General features: G+C 42.4%; 1 protein-coding gene across 3 annotated transcripts; it reads right to left on the reverse strand.

Moving 5' to 3' along the window:
• Positions 1–6,278: 6,278 nt before the first annotated feature.
• On the reverse strand, positions 6,279–16,657 carry LOC106565392 (GTP-binding protein REM 1). 3 transcript variants are annotated; one of them, XM_014132454.2, is made up of 6 exons: positions 16,331–16,657; positions 15,671–15,914; positions 14,344–14,677; positions 12,089–12,171; positions 8,084–8,291; positions 6,279–7,593 (listed from the first exon to the last, which is right to left on the reverse strand). In XM_014132454.2, exons 2-6 carry the CDS (start codon positions 15,680–15,682, stop codon positions 7,316–7,318), a joined length of 915 nt encoding a protein of 304 aa, XP_013987929.2. In that variant the 5' UTR covers positions 15,683–15,914; positions 16,331–16,657; the 3' UTR covers positions 6,279–7,315. The 3 variants fall into 3 exon arrangements, with proteins under 3 accessions (XP_013987929.2, XP_013987930.2, XP_013987931.2); XM_014132455.2 differs by having other exon boundaries at positions 14,344–14,702; positions 16,331–16,656; XM_014132456.2 differs by lacking the exon at positions 15,671–15,914 and having other exon boundaries at positions 14,344–14,702.
• Positions 16,658–19,369: the final 2,712 nt, after the last annotated feature.

The following is a 19,369-nucleotide window of genomic DNA, read 5'->3' on the forward strand; positions in this document are numbered from 1 at the left end:
ATATGTATGGATTATAATATTTGCATGTCTTACATTTTAAAAACAAAAGATAAAGAAAAATCATGAAAAAAAAAATAATTGCCCTGAAACAAAAGCCCCAAAGTACACCTATCTTATGACCTGGAGATCATCCCTCCCTTACAAGTTATCCTTGTTACAACCAGTCTGCTCTCCTGGACAAACTAGGCAAAACATTAGGAGAGGAAGTTCACCTTTTAGAGGCTGAGGAGCATGATCATTACTCATCTTTTTTGTCTTAAACTTTATTACCCTGCATTTTTTTGTGTTTAATCTTATTCTTTCCGTTGTGTCCTGCCACAGCTTGCTCCTCTGCTGGCTGCCAACTTTCCGTAATTATCTCTCTCTCTCTCTCTCTCTCATTCTTGCTCGCTCACGTTCGCTCTCTTTCTCCCCTTCTCTGCTAGCTGTTCACCAGAGAGCAGGGCCGGAGAATTAAATCTCTCTGGGGGATTTGCCCAATATAAACATGACACACATCTGGAGGACGCCAGATTCTTGACACGTAACAAGAACCAGCCTTGCGACTGGCGCAGGAGCATTCATCTTCTTGTATTCCCCGCCACCTCCCCTCTCCTCTTGCTCTTATTCACTTTTTCCATTCTGCTCTCTGCTTTCTGTTGTTTGTTGTCGGTGCTCCGCAGGCAGTAAACTCTCCCCAAAACTCTCGAGTTGATTATCAAATGACTGATCTTTTTCAATGTTATTCTTCCATTTGCTATTCTACTAAGAATAGCTAATGGTGGCATCTATACACTCTACATGGTGATTGCACAACAGTTAGAGTACAGTAAAAACATATGGTGGATTTCGTTTTTCATAGATGACTTAGTGTGAGTACGATAATTCACCTAATTGTCCACAGCCATTACATCAGTCACAGATGATGGATAATGTCTAATGACAGCATTATTTCATTGAATTTAGAATCTTGGCTTCATAACTCCAGCTAACGATATAATGCAAAATTAATGAAAGGGCTTAAGAGAGTTTGATGTGTGTGTGTGTGTTTCTACATGTCTGCGTGTGACCTGCTGTTTGTTTGCATACATACGTATGTCAGTGGGTCTGTCTGTGTGTGTGTGTGTGTGTGTGTATGCATGTGTATGGTGCATGTGTGTGTTCGTTAGGGGTTGTGCATTCTTTCCATTACCCAGACCAAATCAATGCAGTGAGCTCAGAGCCAACTAGCACCCCCCTACATCTCTCCTCCTCCTCCCTCTCTGGATTTGCTGTGCTGTGCTAGGGGGGAGAGTGGAAAGAGCTGACCCAACCCTGTCAGGCCAGGCCTGGCCCCAATGTAGTGCTGGCCCTCTGCCTGGCCTCCTGCTGCTGCTCATGGAGCTCGACACACACACACACAGACACACAGACAGTGGCTGTCTCAACACATGCGACCCAGGCTCCAATAACATTTACATACACACTCACACAGCCTTGCATGCACACATAGACTATTCACACACATTCTTAGTTCTTCTGTTTGCTTATGTTTCTTTTGACTATTCCTGTGAAATGCGTTGGTTTTGGCACCTTATGTGAAAGGTGAGGTTTGTCAGAAGTGTAAAGCACAGGAGGCTGCTGAGGGGAGGACGGCTCAAAATAATGTCAGGAACGGAATAAATATGCCTAAAAACTGAGATAATTTGTGAAGAAACAAGTGAGGCATTCTTCTGAATAGAAAACTGAGTAGAAGAAGCTAGTCAAAATTATTCAATGACCCTTTGGGTAACAGGACATGACTTTATGGCGCTGGAGGGAATAGCAGGCGTTTTATGGGCTCCCGACCAATTGTGCTATTTTGTGTTTTTGCGCTGATCTTAACTTATTTGTTTGACTTTTTATTTATTTATTTTTTACATAATGCTACTCGTACTATTTGCAATGACACCCTTTTTTTGCACTGGCTCTTGTACACTCACTGGACTCTACCCACCCACTCTCACGTACTACACTGATACTCCAACACATACACACATACATTCACACGCACATGCATATTGACGCCACACACAGACACACTTTCACACTCTTTCATACAGCACACGCTGCTGCTACTCTGTTTGTCTATCATGATTGCCAAGTCACTTTTACCCCTACTTACATGTGCATATTACCTCAACTGCCTCGTACCCCTGAACATTGACTCGGTACCGGCACTCCCTTGTAAATAGCCTCGTTAGTGTTACTATTTTGTTATTTTTTTTGTGTGCATGTTTTTCTTACTTTTTAGCTCTGCATTATTGGGAAAGGTCTCGTAAGCATTTCATGGTAAACGTCTACATCTGTGTTATTCGATGCGTGTGACAAATATATTTGATTTGACATAATAATAATAATAATTCCATTTAGCAGACACTTTTATCCAAAGCAACTTAGTCATGCATGCATACATTTGACATATGGGGGGCTCCTGGAAATTGAAACCACTACCCTGACATGTAGGCCTATAAGCATTTCCATGAGTGATCAAATAACTTGTATCAATGCTTTTGGGGGATTTGACCACTAAAATTTGTACTTTCAAAATTATACTTTTCACTGCTGCTTGGTCACCATATCGCATCATTTTCAGCTATACAGTAATGCTGATTTGACTTTATGTGTAGTGGTGAGCCACAGTAATTAACCTCAAAAAACCTCTATAAATCAGTTTATATATTGAACCAATCCTGGTGGCATAGCACAACACTAACAATCAATGCTGCCATGACATGAGGCCTTTGCTATGTAGAATCGGAACTCTCTTTTAGCATGTTGATCTCAAATTCAATCAAACCCAGATACATAAAACCTGTCATTTATTAAAACATATTTTCAGAGGTGCAGCCAGGAGCAATGCTGTTTTATGGATTCCAGTGTTCCATATTGGTTGAATTCTTGGAACTTAAAGATATTGCACATCGGGCCTCCTTAGTGGTGCAGCGGTCTAAGTCACTGGATCACAGTGCTTGAGGCGTCACTACAGCCTGGGGTTCGATCCCAGGCTGTGTCACAGCCGGTCATGACTGGGAGACCCATGAGGCGGCGCACAATTGGCCCAGCGTCATCTGGGTTAGGCCGGCCAGGACTTCCTTGGCCCATCGCGATCTAGCGACTCCTTGTGGTGGGCCAGGCGCCTGCAAGCTGACTTCGGGCGCTTGTAAACTGACTTCGGTCGCCAGCTGGACGGTGTTTCCTCCGACACATTGGTGTGGCTGGCTTATGGGTTAAGCGAACAGTGTGTCAAGAAGCAGTGCGGATTGGCAGGGTCTTGTTTCGGAGGACGTATGGCTCTCGACCTTCGCCTCTCCCGAGTCCGTAGGAGAGTTGCCGCGATGGGACAAGACTGTAACTACCAATTGGATATCACGAAAAGGGGTAAAAGTACCAAAAATATATATACTGCTCAAAAAATAAAGGGAACACTTAAACAACACATCCTAGATCTGAATGAAAGAAATAATCTTATTAAATACTTTTTTCTTTACATAGTTGAATGTGCTGACAACAAAATCACACAAAAATAATCAATGGAAATCCAATTTATCAACCCATGGAGGTCTGGATTTGGAGTCACACTCAAAATTAAAGTGGAAAACCACACTACAGGCTGATCCAACTTTGATGTAATGTCCTTAAAACAAGTAAAAAATGAGGCTCAGTAGTGTGTGTGGCCTCCACGTGCCTGTATGACCTCCCTACAATGCCTGGGCATGCTCCTGATGAGGTGGCGGATGGTCTCCTGAGGGATCTCCTTCCAGACCTGGACTAAAGCATCCGCCAACTCCTGGACAGTCTGTGGTGCAACGTGGCGTTGGTGGATGGAGCGAGACATGATGTCCCAGATGTGCTCAATTGGATTCAGGTCTGGGGAACGGGCGGGCCAGTCCATACCATCAATGCCTTCCTCTTGCAGGAACTGCTGACACACTCCAGCCACATGAGGTCTAGCATTGTCTTGCATTAGGAGGAACCCAGGGCCAACCGCACCAGCATATGGTCTCACAAGGGGTCTGAGGATCTCATCTCGGTACCTAATGGCAGTCAGGCTACCTCTGGCGAGCACATGGAGGGCTGTGCGGCCCCCCAAAGAAATGCCACCCCACACCATGACTGACCCACCGCCAAACCGGTCATGCTGGAGGATGTTGCAGGCAGCAGAACGTTCTCCACGGGCGTCTCCAGACTCTGTCACGTCTGTCACATGTGCTCAGTGTGAACCTGCTTTCATCTGTGAAGAGCATAGGGCGCCAGTGGCGAATTTGCCAATCTTGGTGTTCTCTGGCAAATGCCAAACGTCCTGCACGGTGTTGGGCTGTAAGCACAACCCCCACCTGTGGACATCGGGCCCTCATACCACCCTCATGGAGTCTGTTTCTGACCGTTTGAGCAGACACATGCACATTTGTGGCCTGCTGGAGGTCATTTTGCAGGGCTCTGGCAGTGCTTCTCCTGCTCCTCCTTGCACAAAGGCGGAGGTAGCGGTCCTGCTGCTTGGTTGTTGCCCTCCTACGGCCTCCTCCACGTCTCCTGATGTACTGGCCTGTCTCCTGGTAGCGCCTCAATGCTCTGGACACTACGCTGACACACAGCAAACCTTCTTGCCACAGCTCGCATTGATGTGCCATCCTGGATGAGCTGCACTACCTGAGCCACTTATATGGGTTGTAGACTCCGTCTCATTATACCACTAGAGTGAAAGCACCGCCAGCATTCAAAAGTGACCAAAATATCAGCCAGGAAGCATAGGAACTGAGAAGTGGTCCCCACCTGTAGAACCACTCCTTTATTGGGGGTGTCTTGCTAATTGCCTATAATTTCCATCTGTTGTCTATTCCATTTGCACAACAGCATGTGAAATTTATTGTCAATCAGTGTTGCTTCCGTAGTGGACAGTTTGATTTCACAGAAGTGTGATTGACTTGGAGTTACATTGTGTTGTTTAAGTGTTCCCTTTATTTTTTGGAGCAGTGTATATAGTATGAATGACTAGAGAAACTTATTTCCATTCCATCCTGTTTTTGTTTTATTTTGTTCAGGAATGTTACATAAAGCCTCATCAATGCCACAAAATGGCAGTGCAATAACCTGTGTTAATGAACACTGAGTGAATAGCCTCCTATTGTGAATGTCACTTGAGGACCTCTCAGCACACTGAAGTTTCAATGATACCGTCTGCATGGTTGGCTAACATTGGGCTCTGGTTGTTTGTGAAAGTGTCACTTAGGGGCTACGTCCCAAATAGCACCCTTCCTTATAGTTCACTACTTTTGATCAGAGCCCTGTGGAGGGGCTCTGGTGAAAAGCAGTGTACTATGTAGGGAATAGGGTGCCATTTGAGACGCAGGGAGAGTATCCACTTATGTTGTTACTCTTTTTAAGCCAGCAACTAATCATGGAAATCCACGTATAATCCAAGGCCTGATCTAAACCGTGTCAAATGACGGTTTTGGGGATAAAATGCAATATGGTATAATCCAGGGTTGACCAGTTCATATGTTTTAATGTTTCTTGTTTTCCTTTCATTAATTCAATATCTAGATGTGATTAAAATTTGTTAAAAAAAATGTCCATAATAAGACTGGATCATCAAATGAGATCAGTATTTCTTCCATATCAAAAGAAATTAAAGAAGTTGCATTGAACAATTCCATATTGTTCCCAACACGTTTGTGTCTGGACATGAATTTCATGCTAACATGAGCTTCTACCCATCTAGGGGTTTAAACCACAACATGGGCATTGTCATTAATCAATGGAAACCTCCTGATCTGTACTTTGTCAACGTTACGAGGCAGCCATACAACTCCATATGGAACACAAACAGACGTTGTCCTATGTCCCAAATGGCACCTTATCCCTATATAGTGCAATACTTTTGACCAGAGCCCTATGGGCCTTGGTCAAAAGAAGTGCTCTTTTTAGGGAGTAGGGTGCCATTTGGGAAGTAGACATTGTAAAACTATGTTCTCTAGTCGCCGATTCCTTTAGCAGGTTTATGGAAGGCTCTGGCCTAAAGGTGCCCACCAGAATCAGCACAACTATCACTTGTACTTTTAAAGCCATTGAAAACTCTATGCTCACATTGTTCAGAGTGTAATATCTAGCCTAGTAGCCTGGTCTGGTTTTACTTCAGCCAAATTGTCACTTGACAATGAGGAAAAAAGCAGAAAGGTAGCACAACTATCTCTTCCATATATATATATATATATATATATTTTTTTTATAAAAGCTTACAAAAACCTGACGAACCTTAAAATCCAGAGCAGACAATGGTATAGTGGTAATATATTTCCTACTCCTTTATTTCCTCATAAAAATCCTTGACATTTATGTACTGTATTTACAAACTTTGTACAAAAGTGATTATAATACCTCTCAAACCCAACCAGGACACACACACACACACAGAAGACTCAACATTCTTCTTTGGTCTCTTCAGGACCATGTCATCATACAATGGTGTTTTTTGACTGGTAAAATCAGACCACGCCTCTTCAAAACATCCATTACAGTTGTACTGTTAACACCCCACTGGTCCTTCCAGCGTAAGAGGTGCTTGTAAAGGAAGGTGTGGACGGGATAATCCTTTTGGAAAGTTCACGGTGTCGATTCCCAAACATCAGCATTCACATGTCATTTAGCTGTCAACTGATGGGCTCATAGAACAGAAGTCTTAAACCAGAGCTCTCTTGGTTGTTGTAGAATAATGTCCATTGATTCCTCCCGACACCGACTGTCTCCCATAGTGCAAAACCTTAATCAAATCGTTAGGTACTTTTAAGCAGACGTCACTATGTGGGCATTGCTTTCCTCATGGCAAAAATACATCATACAGTGTATTCAAAGCACTTTCTTTGGTAGAAAATAAATGATTATTTCATACCTCAATTTTAGGAAACCTTCTCAAAAGAGACCGTAAAGGACTTAAAATGTCAGATCTGTCTGGATACACTGGTCTAGGAATCTATTGACTTAGATGTAAGGCAAACAGTTGATAAGGTGTCTGTTTAGCAAACTCATTCTCAGCAGATCTGTGATATAGCAACAAAAAAAAAGTCTCAATTGCCTCACATTTTCTCATCCCAATTGCTTTGAATGGCTGAAATAAATAGGAAATAACAACGTCCTTCCCCTTTACCACTAGGGGGTTGGAGCATAGAATTAGTCTCTCTAGACAGTACAATACAGCCGTTGGTTGGTTTAAGGATTTGACCCACAAGATGGCCGCCCGAAGAACACAGCGTTAGGGCAAAGAGGAGAGTGGAAGTCTGCGACCACTGTCGGCGTGAACCACTTGGCCACACAGCAACCGTTACAGCACGGCCAGGTCGTGGCAGGACTTGGAGCGAACCTTCAGCGCCATCTTCTTGTTGTTCTTGGCCACCAGGCGGTCCAGGAAGCGGCGGGCCTTCTTGGCGAGGCTCTCCTTGCGCTTGTAGACGGAGCGCCGGCGTTCGTTGGTCTCCTTGCTGTCTCGCCGCAGGCGGATCTGCCGGACGATGCCCTCGAAGAGCTCGTGGACGTTGTGGTGGAGCGAAGCGGATGTCTCGATGAACTTGCAGTCGAACACCACGGCGCATGCACGGCCCTCTAGGAGAGAGCAGAGCACAGACGAAGGAGAGGTGTTTACATGTGAGAGGTCTACGTTTGATTCTTTATTAGTCAGGGATCAGGTGAAACTCGTAACAAATACATTTGATCCATTGCACCAGAATTAGCACAAGCGTATTCTCATCTCATCTTGACCAAATCATCAAGAATTACAGTGACATTGTAAAATACACTGTTAGTGTATGAGATGTGTGCTGGAAATCCAACTCATGGAATGTTAAGGGGACAGCTTATAGTATGTTGTGTGGACTGCAACATTTGATATATGATCATGTTCTGTAGTTGTAACTTTTGCTTATTTATTTGACTATGAAGGCCACAGAAAGTGCAGTACAGACTTATATGCCAAACTGTTTGTCTCTTTTATAAGCCGAGTGCTGCTCATATTGTTAAATGGCTCATCAAGTCACTGTTCAGAAGGTGTGGAGAGACGCTTTAATGATTACATTATCATTAGAATCAACGTTACCTTCTACAGCCACTTCTCTGGAGCGGACCAGGTCACTTTTGTTGCCCACGAGGATGATGGGAATGTTCTCGGCCTGCCGTATGCGCCGCAGCTGGATGCGTAACTCAGAGGCACTCTCGAAGCTGGTGCGGTCCGTGATTGAGTAAACTATGACATAGGCGTTGCCCACCTGCATACAGTAGTCCTGGACCCATTTCTCATCCTCCTCCTGAGAGGCACAGACAAAGAACAGAGAGAAGTTCAACATTCACCAACAGCCATATTTGGGTGCTCGTCCAGGATCTGGACTTTGATAGCACCTTTTTTTCCCTAATAGTGTATAAGAAGAGCAATTCCAACCAACTCAATGCACCAAGTACACTAGTCGATCAGGAGCTCGCCCAGGGCATTTGTTCTTTTATACTGCAGACAAGTCATATTTGCATGATTTTAGCTTATTCATCATTCATAATTCATTAACATTTGCTTAATTCATGTGACTGACCAATACTGGGTCATGCATGTGACAGACCAATACCTCACAAGGCTTCTTCTCTAAGCTGAGACATCTTTAGTTCTCAAAACAAGGGTCTGGGCGTACTGCCAAATTGCAGATACTGATAGTGAGGATTCGTTCAGTCACTTGCATGAACATAGAAATTGGTTATTAAAAAAGCACAAACATAACATTTTCCATCACAGCTTGGATTGTTGACAACATGTAATCTATATTTCGTCTACAATGTTTATTGAAAACAAATACATTTGCACAATGAGCACAGCCATATTAGCATTGACATGAAATCAGTCAAAACAAGACATGGTATCAAGAACAAGATGAAACAAGCCACTTATGATGCCCCAGAATCACAATAACACGCTGACTTCTGCCCCATGGAAGCGCGCACATCTATATAACGCCCTGTAAATGGTCCTTCCGAGTACAATCTACAAATGGTTCTACCAATAACTCTTTTATAATCTAAAGGTTCTTCCAAGATGGGTTCTACCGAGAACCGTTTTATCTTTGGATTCTTTCCAGAACCCTCCATGAACGGTTCCACCAGCTTTATTAGCCTTCATCTTTATGACAATACATTACATATATCATAAGACCTTTCTTTGAGAGCGTAGTCATAGCATAACACAGTGGTGTTAGGAAACTCAAGTCACATTATGCTGGCATGCAAATTGATGTGTAATTCCTATTGGAATCCAGCCAGAGTGAGGATATCCAACAATTGAAACATTTCATCACCTGCAACCTGCATTTAGAATGACTGCCAGGGTAGGAGAGATTGTCTCATTTATCAACCTAAATCCTCTAAACTGGAATTACTATCTCAGTAACGGGTGAAATAAGTCCAACTACTAACATATTGGATTCATTTGTGTGGCATAAGAGTAATTAACTAATCAATATACATGCAAAAACAGATATTGAAACAATTCTAAAAATCAACCTGCAATAGTGCATGCTGAGAAATTTGGTAAGGATGGGTATGGTTTTGAGTATTCCCATATAGATACAGTTTAAAACATCACACCTATCTTTTTAAACTGATCAGATACTCAAACTCCTGTTCATAAACATTAATGCTCAGGCACTATTTAAAAGAAAGGGAAAAAAATTACAATATAAAACTTATTCAGAGGGTTCTATGCAATGTTGTGCTGCTATTTTTATTGACTTGGCCAAAGCTTTTGATACGGTAGACCATTCCATTCTTGTTGGTCAAGTAAGGAGTATTGGGGTCTCTGAGGAGTCTTTGGCCTGTTTTGCTAACAACCTCTCTTAAAGAGTCCACTGTGTAAGGTCAGAACATCTGCTGTCTCAGCCACTGCCTGTCACCAAGGGAGTACCCCAAGGCTCGATCCTAGGCCCCACGCTCTTCTCAATTTATATAAAAAACATAGCACAGGCAGTAGGTAGCGCTCTCATCTATTTATATGCAGATGAGACTGTCTTATACTCAGCTGGCCCCTCCCCAGATGTTGTGTTAAACACTCTACAACAAAGCTTTCTTAGTGTCCAACAAGCCTTTTCTGCCCTTAACCTTGTTCCGAACACCTCCAAAATAAAGGTAATGTGGTTCAGTAAGAAGAATGCCCCTCCCCTCTGAGGGTTTAGATCTTGAGGCAGTCACCTCATACAACTACTTGGGAGTATGGCTAGATGGTAAACTCTCAGCCATATCCAAGCTGCAGGCTAAGGTTAAATCTAGACTTGGTTTCCTCAATCGTAATCGCTCCTCTTTCACCCCAGCTGCCAAACTAACCCTGATTAAGGTGACCATCCTACCCATGCTAGATTACGGAGATGAAATGTATAAATCGGTAGGTAAGGGTGCTCTCGAGCGGCTAGATGTTCTTTACCATTCCGCCATCAGATTTGCCCCCAATGCTCCTTATAGGACACATCACTGCACGCTATACTCTGTAAACTGGCCATCTCTGTATACCTGACGCAAGACCCACTAGTTGGTGCTTTTTTGTTTAAAACCCTCTTAGGCCTCACTTTCCCCTATCTGAGATACCTACTGCAACCCTCATCCTCCACATACAACACCCGTTCTGCCAGTGACATTCTGTTCAAGGCCCCCTAATACACACAACCCTGGGTCACTCCTCTTCAGTTCACCGCAGCTTGCGACTGGAACGAGCTACAAAAAACACTAACTTAAGTTTTATCTCCATCTCTACATTCAAAGACTCAATCATGGACACTTACTGACACTTGTGGCTCTTTCACGTGATGTATTGTTTTGTCTACCTTTTTGCCCTTTGTGCTGTTGTCTGTGCTTAACAACGTTTGTACCATGTTTGTGCTGCTACAGTACCATGTTGTGCTGCTGCCATGTGTTGCTACTGAGTTTGTCATGTTGTCTTGCTAACATGCTATGTTGTCATGTGTTGCTGCCATGTTGTGTTGTCGTCTCAGGTCTCTATGTAGTGTTGTGGTGTCTCCCTTGTCGTGATGCGTATTTTTTCTTATATTTTTTTATCTCCCGTCCCCACAGGCCTTTTGCTCTTGGTAGGCCGTCATTGTAAATAAGAATATGTTCTTAATTGACTTGCCTAGTTATACAAAGGTTATAAATAAATGTAAAACCCTTCTTGCCTTCCAAAGAATCCGTTTTGCCATCCGAAGAACCCGTTCTTCCAAAAACGGTTCATTGGATTAAAAAAGTTTGCCTTAGAAAAAAGGGTTCCAAAAGGGGTCTTTGTAATGCAGCATGTGTTTTCTGTTGTTATAATTGAATCATTGAAGCCACCTTTGATGTCGAAAATACACTCACGCATTCAAAAGATAATTGCGATAAGTGACGGTCAACATGAAGTTTTAACGTCGTTATTCGAAAAAGCACTAAGCTAAGTTGACTTATATGCATTTGTGAATACAGAACTCTGGTCTCCAGGGATGGTTATTGGTCAAACATATATCTGACGTTCTGCCTGTAGTGACACTTGGTGCCCTTTAACACATTGAAATCACTGTCTTTATAGACATCCTTATCTCCTCTAACCCGGTACAGACAAGCCAACATGCGGCTTGGCCTGCACGCTTCACTCCCCAGCTGTAATCAATACTGGAGTAATTAGGCCCCACAGCCATCGGTGTCCAATACAGACGCTCGCCTAATGCCACTGGAGCCACCACTCACTGACTCCAGCACAGCCAGGATTCGCCCCACTTTAGCTCGACTCAATGGAGTTTAGCTACAGGCACACAGTGCGAGCACATATATTTTTCCACAAAACCGAGGGAGGGGCAGGGTTGTCCCTAGGTATCATAGTTGTTTAGAATGGAGCCTTATGGTTCGGTTGGCACAAGCGGGTTTGTTTCTTTGCCCTACCTGTGTTCTCAAGTAACACTAAGTAAGATTAAGTTATATAAATTAGAAAGCTTAAAGCTTTCAGCCCTTTTTCTTTTCGAAATGAGTCTTGATGTGAGACTATCATATTCTCTACTGTGCATCGCATTTTTTTGTGACAAAGATGTTGATGGTTGGTGTTGTGTCATACCTGTTTCTCGTTCTCCCAGGTGTCCATGACGATGAGGGTGGTCGCCTCCCCATCTACAATCATAGTTTTCTCATAGGTGTCCTCTAAACAAAAAAAAAACAACCAGGAAAGAGAATAGAAAATATATTATTTCCTACTGTACCTCAATAATGTTGGAAAACGTTCTAAAAGGGAGTCTAGACATTGCAACCTAGGGTAAAAATATAAATATAACTTGTTTTATTCTTGTAGATAAAGAAAGGATTAAGTATAATTTATGTCAACTCCTTCAAACATATCTACTATTGGTTGCAGCCAGCAGGTGTGGTGGAATTTGGGTCTCTCTCTCTAATATAGGCTTGTTCTTTGTGAATGGAGAACTGATGGAGACTTACGGGTCAGACTGCTGTCAATAAACCACATGGGAGCATAGATTTCAGTGTGCGGAATCTCTTTTTTCCTCATGCTGAACACCATGTCCATTTTAAGGTTATGACTTTAGAAACTAAAATATGGTGGTGTTTTATGAATTTGGTGTTATATGACATACAAGAACTATACACTTGTTTATCCCTACTACTGTTAAAATGTGCAATATTGTTATTACAGTTCACCACCATATCATCATGACCATGGAATATAAGCTGTGGAAAACACCATTGAGCCATGTCTAGTTTAGTCTGATTAGATCATCCTAGCGAGACTAAAACACACTTTGGCCAAGAGTGAAAGAACTTGTTACATTTTCCCTTTCAACCCTAGCCTTATTGTAAAAGCTGCTGCACAAGACAAGGACAAATGGCCCGTCAAAGCCTTGAGAAGTTGAGGTCTTTGAGTTGAAGTGACAATCTAGGTTTTTGATTTGGTTTTATTAGGATCCCCATTAGCTGACAGCTAGTCTTACTGGGGTCTGACACATAACAAAAAAATACATGACAGACAAAAGACTACCATTTACATACGTTTAAATACATTAACATGTAGTGTGTGCGTCTATCAGTTACACATACATGTCAGTTCATACACACAAAAAGTCACATGGGGGAGAGGCGTTGTGCCGTGAGGTGTTGCTTTATCTTTGTTGAAACCAGGTGAGCTGTTCACTTGAGCTATACGAGATGGAAGGGAGTTCCATGCAATCATGGCTCTGTATAATACTGTACGTTTCTTTGAATTTGTTCTTGACCTGGGTATTGTGAAGGTCAGAACCGGTAAACGAGCAAACAAGTAATATGCCTACAATGGAATGTATTGTAATGGCCTCATGCTGTTCTTTCCTCATAAAACACTTGCCATTCACCACACCAGCTCTAAACCAACCAAGGAGTCCACTATGAAGAACAGTTCAATTGCTGTCAGTGTGACAAGCAGTGACACAAAACTAAAACAACATGACCAGTCAGTGACAGGCTGAAAACAGGACAGCTATGCACCTTCTCCTGATGATGTCAGAGGGAGGTCTGATGAGGAGAGACCTTACCACTTGGGAGAGCTAGGAGCTGCCACACACACAGCAACCTATTTTCCTGTATATTGCAGAAACTTTTGACCAGGGGCAAAACAGCAACATTCAGCTGGGCTGCCTCACAAATAGAACGTTATTCCCTGTATAGTGCACTACTTTTGACCAGAGCTACCCCATTAAGGGGAATAGGGTACCATTTGGGACGCATCTTTAGCCAGTCACTCCCATCAGCCGACCCGACACGCACAAGTCACGACAGCATGAACCTCTCACAAACGAATAAAGCAAACCGTGTCTAGGCTACCGTATCAGGCATGACCTAAAACTTTTCATTATTTATTTTGTAAACATTATGACTTTTATCCTGTCATATTAAACACTGAGAAATTGGTGTTTCAAAAAGGACAAACTGCACAAATCACATCACACAGCAGCACAGCTGGATGCCAAAATGCATGGGTCAATATAAGCTGCCAATCAATGCTTTGAGGTCACTCAGTACTACACATGACAGAGACAAGAGTTCAATCAATGTAGTTGTGACAGGTTAGCCAAGGTTGTTAGGGCCAGGGCAATGTCAGAGACCATTACTTTGACAGTCATTGTTGAAGAGATGCATAAAATTAACTCATTGAATAACTCATTAGTGCTTAGTGTCCATAGATTTTAATTAGCAGATGAGGATGGATGATACTGATAGTTTTTTAGGTTACTGATAAGACATTGACAAACAACTACTAAATAGTTGTGTTAAAAGGCTACACACCATAAATAGCCTCATAAGAATTGTGCTTGGTAAAAAAAAACCCACCTCCCGTATGGTCGTGAGCATCCTTCTCCTGAATGCCAGCAAAGATATTGGCAAGACTCGACTTTCCAACGCCGTGGTCTCCTAGCAAAACAACGTGGTACAAACAATCTGCTCCTGAACCATCCGAGTCATTGTCCGAGTCATCAGATGACCAGTTGGCTCGGCAGTGGAGAGACTTGTCTCCGGGATGGTATGAGGCGGACTGGCCGAGTGGAGGGTGATGGGGGTCGACTGGTGGGTCTCTACCTCTCATCCCCGGCTGATGAGAGGCAGGGATAGGAGTACTTGCCCTTCTCCGCAAAGTCTCCTTGCCCTCTCTCTGTGTGTGTGTCATCTTAGCGAAAAGGCAAAGAACATCCCTTAAAAATAAGAATATGTAAAATAATCATAAGATCGTCCCAATTTATTAGGACATAAGAGTTAAGCTCAAGGTTATTATAGTTCTGTTTTGATATTCCTTTTTATTTCTATTAGTTTTGCTATTTATTTGAAATTCAGTTTCGTTTCAGTTTTCAGACCTGATTAGAGTTTTATTTAGTTTAAGTTGTATAAAAATATTTTGATTTTATTTAGTTTCAGTTTTAATGTTAGGCCAATAAAGTATGTGTGTGCCAGGCTAGGAGACATTTGTGTTGTATAGTTTGTATAGTCTGCAACTGGGGGGCAGTAAAGTGATGGTCAGGTCATAGGTTAGGTTTACGTTATACAGTCAATCTCAATGTGACTTGAATTTGAAAGGAATAGCGCTGAGACTGATGCAAAGAAATATGGTGGAAGGAGTATCTCTCTCGCCCATGTTTACACCAATCCAATGTTTAACTTAATTAAGTAGTACATGTAATCAAGTTAGCTGCTTTCCCCTGTTAGCTGGTGATAGTGATGCACAAGTTAGGTCTTTTTGAAACCATCTCTTAGCCACATTTACCACCCGATTTTGTAAGCTTGAAATCCCCGTCAAAAGCTTGAAAACACTATTGTAATCCCCATTACATTTTTACCCAAAGTTTAGAAAAAACCTAATTCATGATGGTTTTATTTCATTTTAGTTCGTTTTGGAGTCAAATAGTTTGTTTAGTTGTAGTTTTTCAAACGGGTGTGTTGATTATTTCAGGTTACCAAATAATGTTTTCATTATTAGTTTTCGTTTCTGTTTTCGTTTACTATAATACACTTGGTTAGGCTAAATAATATAACAAACCCCTATAATAAACAGTTTATAAACAGACACTGTTCCCCGATTAAAGCTAAATTGTGAAACAAACACAAATATCACGGCCTATGGATTGTAAATAGCACTGAAACATAATATTGTCTGGAATTTACTCACAACTGTAGCCATGAATCTTCTAATTTTTTCCAGTATTCTCCATTGCAGAGCAAAGCACAGACTTCACCATATAGTAAAGTTTTCTCGGGTCGGGGAGCTGTGTGCGAGCTGTCATTCTGTTCTTGTACCAAGGAAAGCTTCCAATGTATCAATCGGTTTTGTTACAGTGTCCCGTCAGCTATTCTAGACAAGTGTAACAGTATACCCCTGGAGTCATAGCAACATCCTGCAAAGTTCCACAACCCTGTAAAAATGTAAGAGTGGAATCAGGGGTTGCTCGCTCGCTCTCCTCTCTGTATCACACAAGAAGGCATGCACATGCACGCACATGCACACACACACACACAACCAAAGGCAGACACAATGTTTCAGATCACCTCCGGTGATCACATGCACTGAGACGTAGTCATGGTGTTGGCTAATTCAAATAGGCTATTTTAAAAACTCAACTTTGTTGGTCAACAACTAAATCATGTAATGGGGAGAACAATCCTTTCAATATGCAATTTTTTGCTTTTATAAAACCATAGCGCTTCTTCTAGGAACGCTATTGCACTTCCTGTCCAAAAAGTTGTTGGCTAAATGGTGGATGCTAATTTCCAAATGTCATATGGCGTATTTTAATTAGGCTACTTCAGTTTTCTACCTATGGATACTCACCCGTGCTGTAAATTCCGTTTAACGCATGTAGGCAATGCGCGTTCTGGGTGTTTTCAACGGAGCGTGTCCTTTGATGATGCGCGCGTGCTTCGGATCAGCCCTCATTCAATTCTCTCATTGCTGCTGAAACTTTTCCCTGTGCGAATCTACTTTAATCTCATCGAAGAACCCACCCCGACTACATGACGTAAAAGTAAGTCACTTCCTGTTGTAAACTGTTAGTTTTCTCTATCTTTTACCACAATAATGTTTACCTCCACGGTGCAGATATCGACTAGGGCAGGGTTTCCCAAACTCGGTCCTGGTGCCCCCCCACCTGGGTGCACGTTTTGGTTTTTCCCCTAGTGCTACACAGCTGATTCAAATCAGCAAAGCTTGATGATGAGTTGGTTATTTGAATCAGCTGTACTAGGGTGCCTTTAATGATTTCACATTGCACAAGCAGGACAACCACTGCTTTATGTACATTTCTATAGAAAATATGGGGACAGGATGTGTGTTGTCCTTACATCCATGTCTGTTTAGATTAGTCAAATCAAGCCCCAGTGTTGAACCCTTTATAAAGTACGAAAATATCTTCAAAGGGAGCCAAGTCTCCATTAAAAGCACTTTTACAAGTATGCTGCATAGTTTCAGTTTGAGGCAATCAGTACACACACACACACACACACACACAACACATCTGTAAATCAGTTCTGTCCTAACACTGTGAGAGGGCAGAGTTCACACCCCTAGCCGCAGACCAGCACTCTCTACCAGGAAATTGTATTCTCTGAGGCTCTGCTGAATCTTTTCCAACTGAAACAACATAAGTAATCAGACCAGTCGGCCGTACGATGGCCAGATGAAGGCCCCACACTGTTTATAAAGCCAGCTTCTTTCCCACACTTAAGTAAATCACAGTCAGAGACTTCCCAAAACTACAGTTACAGGGTCTGAGGAGATTTGTGAAAAGAGGGTGGGTTGGAAGTGGTTACTCTCACTGGGGCACTTACTGTGGAAAGAAAAAGCAAACTATAAACATTCTAAATATTGAAAATTATTTTCTGTGGACCGGCACACTGAAGAATGTAATAATGGGCAATAAATGAGATTCAACTGGCAGTTATAGACCATAAATTATAGCTGAATGAAACTACACCAATTAACACATCAAATGCTCATACACTACATGACCGAAAGTATGTGGGCACCTGCTCATCGAACATCTCTTTCCAAAATCATGGACATTAATATGGAGTTGGTCCCCCTTTGCTGCTATAATAGCCTCCACTCTTCTGGGAAGGCTGTCCACTAGATGTTGGAACATTGCTGCAGGGACTTGCTTCCATTCAGCCACAAGTATTAGTGAGGTCGGGCACTGATGTTGGGCGATTAGGCCTGGCTCGCAGTCGGCGTTCCAATTCATCCCAAAGGTGTTCAATTGGGTTGAGGTCAGGGCTCTGTGCAGGCCAGTCAAGTTCTTCCACACCGATCTCGACAAACCATTTCTGTATGGACCTCACTTTGTGCACGGGGGGCATTGTCATGCTGAAACAGGAAAGGGCCTTCCCCAAACTCTTGCCACAAAGTTGGAAGCACAGAATTGTCTAGAATGTCGTTGTATGCTATAGCGTTAAGATTTCCCTTCACTGGAACTAAGGGGCCTAGCCCGAACCATGAAAAACAGCCCCAGATCATTATTCCTCCTAATGTGATCTTAGGCTTATGTGCGGCTGCTCGGCCATGTAAACCCATTTCATGAAGCTCCCGACAAACAATTATTGTGCTGACGTTGTTTCCAGAGGCAGTTTGGAACTCGGTAGTGAGTGTTGCAACCGAGAACAGACAATGTTTACATGCTACGCACTTATGTGGCCTACCACTTCGCGGCTGAGCCGTTGTTGCTCCTAGATGTTTCCACTTCACAATAGCAGCACTTACAGTTGACCGGGACAGCTCTAGCAGGGCAGAGATTTGCTGAACTGACTTGTTGGAAAGGTGGCATCCTATGACGGTGCCACGTTGAAAGTCATTGAGCTCTTCAGTAAGGACATTCTACTGCCAATGTTTCTCAATGGAGATTGCATGGCTGTGTACTCAATTTTTTTTACACCCGTCAGCAACGGGTGTGGCTGAAATAGCCGAATATACTAATTTGAAGGGGTGTCTACATTCTTTTGTATATATAGTGTATGATTCCACTCCCCAAAAAGGAGAATACATTTTACTTTTTTGAAGTTCCTTTCTCTTTCAAAGAATATACAAATGATTTGAACCTGAACCCTGGAGGTATTTATTCGAAAGTTTATTCAAAACTATTATTGACCCCAGTTGAGCCGTATTACAATGTGGAACTAGGTTTGAGAAGATGGGCACTCAGTGCAACACACATTCTGGGGTTGCGCCTAGAAGAGCCCAACAGGTTTAAATGCAGCCAAGTGACACTAGTCTGTCACACATCTAAATGGGGAGCCGCGCCTCATGAGGGATGTTTAAGGTCACGACCATTTCCTGGGGTGCATCTGGAATGAACACAACACACATTTAGAACCTTAATGCACACTGAGCACAATTTCCTTATTAACATACTTAGTATTATTTTGGAAATGTTAATTGCTTGTGAAGGTGTAATGCCATAAGGAAGAAAGTGTTTTGGTGCCATTATAAAGTGCCCTTCAGAAATGAAATCATGATTAAGTATTGGCTATTCTTGATGGATATTCAATATTTTAGAAACCTACAGTACTGATATAATGTAAAAAAATAAATAAATTAATCACATAAAATGATACAGTACATGATTCAGAGGGGTTGGGTCCCTTTCCCTTTCCTTACATGCACATCAGGTGTGTTCTCCTATTTACATCCTACGATAGATGTACTGTGGGCTAATTAAATTCTGATGATGAAGACCTACATTTTACATCCTAAAACTGGCCCATCTGAGTGAGAACAAATGAATGGAAAGTAACATCTCACATTGCCTTAAGTAATTGTAAAAGACAGAATAAACAAGCTGACAGCAGTTTCTCTATGGAAGACTGTATCCTATCACGG

The sequence above is a fragment of the Salmo salar genome, chromosome ssa12, assembly GCF_905237065.1.
Source record: "Salmo salar chromosome ssa12, Ssal_v3.1, whole genome shotgun sequence".
Classification (NCBI taxonomy): domain Eukaryota; kingdom Metazoa; phylum Chordata; class Actinopteri; order Salmoniformes; family Salmonidae; genus Salmo; species Salmo salar.

Excerpts from the sequence above, each read along its gene's own strand:
- LOC106565392 (XM_014132454.2), bottom strand. Across the intron at positions 8,292-12,088 it reads CCTGGGAGAACGAGAAACAG|GAGGAGGATGAGAAATGGGT; the intron begins GTATGACACAAC and ends TGTGCCTCTCAG. Across the intron at positions 7,594-8,083 it reads CAGAGAAGTGGCTGTAGAAG|AGGGCCGTGCATGCGCCGTG; the intron begins GTAACGTTGATT and ends GCTCTCTCCTAG.